General features: G+C 49.2%; 1 protein-coding gene across 1 annotated transcript in view; it reads left to right on the top strand.

The window, feature by feature from the left end:
• Window positions 1–4,155: 4,155 nt before the first annotated feature.
• MPND (MPN domain containing) overlaps window positions 4,156–7,281 on the top strand; it is a gene marked incomplete at its 3' end in the record, with an annotated part of 33,120 nt that continues 29,994 nt past the window's right edge. The window contains exons 1-2 of the mRNA XM_015424379.1: window positions 4,156–4,168; window positions 7,121–7,278. Of these exons, the coding sequence (XP_015279865.1) occupies window positions 4,156–4,168; window positions 7,121–7,278 (171 nt within the window). The remainder of the gene's footprint in view (window positions 4,169–7,120; window positions 7,279–7,281) is intronic.

Genomic DNA, 7,281 nt, shown 5'->3' with positions numbered 1-7,281 from the left:
AAGGACATAAGAGAAGCCAATGTTGGATCAGGCCAATGGCCCATCTAGTCCAACCCTCTGTCACACAGTGGCCAAAAACAGGTGCCATCAGGAGGTCCAGCAGTGGGGCCAGGACACCAGAAGCCCTCCCACTGTTGTCCCCACCCCCCCAAGCACCAAGAATACAGAGCATCCCTCGCCCCAGCCTGAGAGTTCCTATCTATGCCTTGTGGCTAAGAGCCACTGATGGACCTCTGTTCCATATATTTATCAAATCCCTCTTGAAACTGTCCATGTTTGTAGCCGCTGCCACGTCCTGTGGCAGTGAATGCCATGTGCTTATCATTCTTTGGGTGAAGAAGGACTTCCTTTTATCCGTTCTAACCCAACCGCTCAGCAATTTCATGGAGTGCCCACGAGTTCTTGTATTGTGAGAAAGAGAGAAAAGTACCTCTTTCTCTACCTGCTCTTTCCCATGCATAATGTTATAAATGTTGATCATGTCACCCCTCAGCAGTCATTTCTCCAAGCTAAAGAGCCCCAAGCGCTTTAATCTTTCTTCATAGGGAATCTTTCAATGCAAGCTAGGAGGAGAGATGACATCTATACTTTTATTTAAGTTTACCAGATGTCCTTTTTTTGGGGGGGGTCTCCCTTCTTTTGGGCTCTTTTAAAAAACTGATGTCAATGTTCTCTTTTTGGAAGATTTAGGAATATATTCCTAATTAGTAGCAATTATCACAGCTTAAATAGGACGGGTATTTAAAATGAGATTTGTCATAGCGGTCACTCGTTTGAAGTAGTCATTCGGAAAATATGTGCTCTTTTTTGCTTTTCAAAATATGGTAACCTATTTATAAGCTCATTTACATCTGCTAGTGTTTTCCGTATAACCGTGATTCTTGTTTATCCAGTATCTTCAAAAATAACTAGAATGATTCTAAATAAATTTCTTAAAAGACAACATTGAGTGATCAATGGCTGGGACATCAGGTTTTCACCAAGACCTGGAATAAATCATCTTCTGAGCTCTCTCCAGTCAGAAGGCCGAAACCTGTACAAAATAATCATTGAAGAGACTAATCATTCTGTCAGACTCCCATCGCATCAACGAAGTACACACTTGTAGGAAAAGGTTTTACTTTATTTGAAGCAATAGGTGCATAACAGGATCACTGTTCAGAATGAGGCATAAGCATGGATCCCAATAGATTATAGTAAATTCAAAAAGCTGAGGCCCAATTGCGGGACTTCCCGCACGCGCCATTGAGCCTGGGAAGCAACGCTCTTATTTAATCATAACATACTGCTTTTCATGGATAGTGCCAGGAGATCACCCAAGCTACTACCCGCCAGCAACCACCTGTGGCCTTGAGAGATACGGACGTTCCTGCAACTAGGCAATTAAGCGCATAAACAGGCATACATGGGAAAGCGAAAGCAAACAAGCACATACACAGAGAATAGAAAAACATATTGGCAGCTTGCTGACACATTCTTCTGGCTTGGTGGCTAATATGTTGCTTTCAGCTGTCAAAGAGACATTTGGTTTTCATGTGCCTGTTAGGGTTTCTAACCTCAAGGCTGGAGATATGAATCCCGAAACTAGCCCTTTTAAATGTATTATTAATGTTCTGTTTGTATCTGTTTTAATCTTTTATGCAAGCCACCCTGAGCCTACTCCAGCAGGGAGGGTGGGGTATAAATCAAATAAATAATAGATAAAATTGAGCTCTGGACTACATAAATCACTTATTTATTTAGAAGAAGAAAATAAGAGATTGGATTTATACCCCGCCCTTCACTCGGAGTCTCAGAGTGGCTTACAAACTCCTTTCCCTTCCCTTCCCCACAACAGACACCCTGTGAGGGAGGTGGGGCTGAGAGAGCTCTCTCAAGGACTGCTCTTGAGAGAACAGCTCTGAGAGAACTTGTGACTGACCCAAGGTCACCCAGGTGGCTGCATGTGGAGGAGTGGGGAATCAAACACGGTTCTCCCATATTAGAGTCCGCGCACTTAACCACTACACTAAGCTGGTTTATGTTTTGGGAAAACATTTATTCTGCTTCTCCTGGAGAAAATGTCTGCAGTGGAGACAAGGGAGGTAGATTGTATGGCATTATACACTGCCCAGGTCCCTCCCCTTCCTAAACCCCAGTGTCCTAGGCTCTATAGTGAACTCTCCAAGTATTTCTGAACCTGGAGTTGGCAACCCTAGTTCTGAGTAATGACCCCCCCACGCACTGGCAGGTGGAACTCTGTCACAGACTTCGGTGCAGGCACACATCCCTCTCTCCTTTTCTCTCCCTCCTTTGAGCTGTTTTGCTCAGCTCTTTTGGGGTGTGTCTCGAAAGCTTATGCTATCATAAAGTTTGTTAGCTTTAAAGGTGCCACCAGGCTTTTTACTATTTTGCAGCAACGGACTAACTTGGTTCACTCCTCTGGGTCTTCCATTCCAATGTATCTGAAGAAGTGCGCGCGGCACAGGAAAGCTCATACCTCGAACAAGCCTTTGTCGCTCTTAAAGGTGCCTTTGGACTCTACATTTGCTCTACTGCTTCAGACCAACATGGCTGACTACCTGGATCGAAATCCATGCTCCCTCGAAGCTGCGGAGTCCTGTGAGCAGAAATTCTACTTTGTCAGAGCTCCTGGCATTAAAGCTATGAGCGAGCGGTTTGGCTGCTGCATACATCAGTTTGCTCCCAAGCCATCCTTCCTGAGTGAAGACAACAATGTGTGAGCCGGAGGCTAAAAAACAGCGAGCTGGCTCACACTAAACTCAGCTTAGAGGGAACACTGAGATTCTAAATACACACGTTCTCGTTCTCTTCCTGCTGCTCCAGTTCTCTGATGTTTTCCTTGCCCATTCTTCCTTCCTCCTTTCCCTTTCCTTCCAGCGTTCCATCTAAGCTGAGTCAGTGTGAGCTTGCTCATAGTTTTTTAGCCTCCAGCTCACACATTTTTGTCTCTGCTCAGGAAGGGTGGCTCCGGAGCAATGCTCCCTCTAAGCTGTGGAGTCTTGTGAGCAGAAATGCTACCCTGTGAGCAACTGGCATTCAAGTTGCGAGTGAGCGGTTTGGCTGCTGCATAATTTAGTTTGGCCCGGTGCAGAAAAAGGTAAAGGATCTACATAGATCCTCATGAATTCATATGATGTTTACATTGAAACAAAATAAAACTACCATCATATTGTTGTTGTTGTTGTTGAGTTGCACAGTCGAGTCCGACTCTTTGCGACCCCATGGACCAGATCCCGCCAGGCCTTCCGGTCTTCTGCCGTCCTCTGAAGTTGGCTCAACTTCATGTTCGTTGCATCTATGACACTGTCTAACCATCTCCTCCTTTGCCGTCCCCGTCTTCTTTGACCTTCAATCTTTCCCAGCATCAGGGTCTTCTCCAGTGAGGGCTCCCTTCTCATTGGGTGGCCAAAGTCTTTGAGCTTACATCACATTGTAGGCCATGTGTTAATACCATCCTTCCTGAGCGAAGGCAAAAACCTGTGCGCCGGAGGCTCAAAAACGGTGAGCTAGCTCATGCTCACTCAGCTAAGAGGGAGCACTGCGAGTCCGGAGCAAAGGAATCCATGCAGCAGCCACATCGCCCCGCTCACAACGTTTAATGCCAGGAGCTCACCAAGTAGAGTTTTTGCTCACAAGACTCCACAGCTTAGAGGGAGCGTTGCTCCGGAGCCACCCTTCCTGAGACAAAAATGTGTGCGCTGGAGGCTAAAAAACGGTGAGCAAGCTTAGAGGGAGCGTTGCTTCCTTGTTCCCTTTGTCTCCCCTTTCCCCGCCCCTCCTCCTTTCCCCGCTCGCCTCCCCTCTTCTTGTCTTCCCTTTCCCCTTCCCTCCCTCCGCCCGTTTCCTTCCCCCTCCCACGTCTCCTCCCTTCGCTTTCCGCCGCCGCCGCCTCCCCGCTTTGCCCCCTGCTTCTCCTCCCCACCGCTGCGCCCTTTCCCGCTGCTCCCCTCCTCCTCCTCCGCCGTCCTTCCGCGGGGCGCCTGGGCTGCCGGAGGCGGGGACAGTCTCTGGACTCTCGGGCTGCCGCATCGTGACGCTGCGCCGGGCCGGGAGCGAAAGGCGGGGAAGGAAGGAAGGCAGGAAGGAAGGCAGGCGAGCGGGCAGGAAGCCCCGGGCCAGGATGGGCGAGCCGCGCCGGGGATAAGAGGGGCCATGGCAGCCGCAGGTACGGGGGATCGGGGACCCCAGACCCGCCCCACCAAGCCGTGGGGGGTGGGGGGTGGATGGATGAGCCCCCTGGCCCCCTCCCCACCAGTATTCCCTCTAAGCTGAGTGTAGTGTGAGCTAGCTCACAGTTTTTTAGCCTCTGGCTCACACATTTTTGTCTTGGCTTAGGAAGGAGGGCTCCAGAGCAAACTACTTTATGCAGCAGCCAAATCCCTCGATCACAGTTTTAATGCCGGTAGCTCACAACGTAGGATTTTTGCTCACAAGACTCCACAGCTTAGAGGGAACACGGCCCCCTCCAGTGTTCCCTCTAAGCTGAGTCCGTGTGAGCTAGCTCACAGTTTTTTAGCCTCCAGCTCACACATTTTTGTCTTCGCTCAGGATGGAAGGAGGGCGCCAGAGGCAAACTAACCAGTCTCTCTCAGTCGCACAGGAGAGATAGATAGGCAGGCCTCTCCTGTGTGATTGAGAGAGTCTGGTAAAGAACTGGCTGAGGTTCCTCCCCTTCCTCCTCCCAGCGGGAGAGAGGGAACAGCCAGAGCTTGCTTCCTGGCCAGGCTGCAGGAGACAAAGGGAAACCTTTCTTCACTTTACTGGCTAAGGCTCCTCCCTGAAGGGAGGGAAGGAGGGAACAAGGGAGAGCTTGCTTTGCTGGGCTGCCTCAGCCGCACGGGAGGAATACCAAGCACCTTTAAGACCAACAACATTTTGTTCACAGTATGAGCATTTGTGTGCCTTGCTACAGTGTGTGTGTGTTTGTTGGGCTCCTTATGTCTGGGCTCTCCTGGGTGCAACTAGGTTCCCTCCCCCCTTTTCACTGTATTCATGCCCTTATGATCCAGTCTTTCTCAGTAAGATAGCAATGTGAACTATTTTAGAGGAGGAATAACAACAAGCCAGTGAGGAAGATTAGGCTGAGAGTGTGTGTCCAGACCAAGTTCACCCAGCACAGTTCCTTTGTAGGAAGTTGTAGTTATTTCTCTGGGGAAGTGTATAGTTTTGTAGACAAACACATAGCCCTCAGTCTGTCAGGATGCCTTCTCATGTTCTTGACCAGCATATGAAGTGTTAGCCGAATTGCTTTATTTACAGCAATTGGCAATTTATAAATGGGTTCTTGCCAGTTTATACCAAGGTCCTGTTCCCACCAAGGGTTACCAGTAAAGGATTCGAGGCTGTTGTAGTTAAAATAGATGTCTTTTACTTGAAAATATATTTCATACAAACAATACTTATGCACTCACACATTCAATCAAGTTCCTAAGAATTACAGTAGGAAATAAGCAAAGTTGCATTAGCAGGTAGGGGTGAGGGTGGGCGATACTTATCTGTCCTGCAGCTTGGTTGTTCCAATGAAGAATGGAGGGGGGGAAATGGAAACAAAGGGAGTTCACACTACCAGAACGAGCCGGAACGTGTGGGTCTCTTGACTGCAGATCAAGAGATCAATAGTTGATGTAAGGGTTGGGGATAGCAAGGGGGACTTATTGCAGGGGAGATGCTATCTGTCAGCTATGCTGCCATGGGGGTTGGGGAGTTCATTCTGTGTCTGGTTAATTGCTATTGCATTCCTATCCCTGCTGTTCTGCCTGTGCTGAAACTCTTATCTCAACAGATGTGCAGGAGGAGGTTGTGTTGTCTGGAAATCTCCTGGTTCCCAGCTTTAGCCACCTAACAGTTTCCTAACTTGTCCTGCGCGCGGGAGGGTATCTAATTGGCCCATGCCATGGGGGGGGGGGGCATACGAATACCCTATATCCTATTAGGCTCTATGGGTTGCCGCCATTCTTAACAGTGCCTGTGTTACTGCATCTATAGCTTTGCAATAAAAGTATAACCGTTCCTGAATGCGTGTACTTCGTTGTTAGCTGTGGGTTCTGACAAGCGGAAGGCTTAGGAAGACTTTAAAAAATAATATCTTCATCTGGGGAGCAGGGGCAGCCTTCGTGTTTCTCAGGCCCTGGGCAGAACTCCAAGATGGAGCCCCAGAATGACTGGGTCCAGTGGGTGAGGTGGCAGAGCCCGCCCAACTGTTTGGACGCCCAGTTTCCGGCCCCACCAGGACTCCAGAGGCGATGGCAGTGCGGGGTGGAGGGACTGTAACGCTCCCGCTAAGCTGTGGAGTCTTGTGAGCAAAAATTCTACTTTGTGAGCTCCTGTCATTCAAGTGGTGAGCGAGCGATTTGGCTGCTGTATAAGTAAGTTTTCTCTAGAGCCCTCCTTCCCGAGCGGAGACCAAAAAAAATATCTGTGAGCCGGAGGCTAAAAAAAGTGAGCTAGCTCACACTAACTCTGCTTAGAGGGAACACTGATGAGGTGGTTGGGCTGAGCCTCAAAGCTAAGCAGGGTCAACCTTGGTTGGCATTTGGATGGGAGACCCCCAAGGACGTCCAGGGGCAATAGCAAACCACCTCTGAATGTCTCATTTGTTCTGAGGGCCGGATCTGACATAAATTAGACCTTGTTGGGCCGGGCCGTGTATGTCATGAAATGTAATGCCAGGTAGTGGAGATATAAACTTTATAAAAGGCACAAACACAAAGTTGTTCTTTTTAACTTAAAGTAAAAACATGCTTAAAACATTAGCACTCTTGCAATGTTTTGTTTATTGAACAGTGCCTGATAACTGACACCCCTTGCGCTGAAATCGCATCAAAATGTCTGTGCCGTTGCAATCTTGAGTATGCTGTTCAGGTGTGTATCTGTAAGCTGCAGACCTACGATGATGCAGCAGCAGCAAAACTGGAAGAAGAAGCAGAAGACAGCCAGTTCCACTGCGGGCCTGATAGAAGCCCTCCAAGGGCCGCATCCGGCCCCCGGGTGGCATGTTTGACACCCCTGCCCTACAGGGTCTGGGGCAGATGCCCTGGTTGCCCCAGAACTGAAACCCACCTATGTTTGGGAGCTATCCCAGCTTATCCGCCCGACTCAACTGGTTTTGTTTCCTCAGTTCTGGATACCGAATCCTTTGGTGGCCATGAATGCCTGGAAGAAGACGAGGAGGAACTGGAGACCAGCCTGGAGGACCCCGAGAGCGAGCCAGTGGGGAAGTTCATTCCAGGCGGGCGTGGCTGCTGCATCCTGACCCGCCGCGGGGTCACTTTTCGGGTC

The sequence above is a fragment of the Gekko japonicus genome, unplaced genomic scaffold, assembly GCF_001447785.1.
Source record: "Gekko japonicus isolate JY-2015 unplaced genomic scaffold, Gekko_japonicus_V1.1 scaffold5770, whole genome shotgun sequence".
Lineage (NCBI taxonomy): Eukaryota > Metazoa > Chordata > Lepidosauria > Squamata > Gekkonidae > Gekko > Gekko japonicus.
The sequence above is the reverse complement of the archived record's forward strand: the minus strand, read 5'-3'. Positions and strand labels throughout refer to the sequence as shown.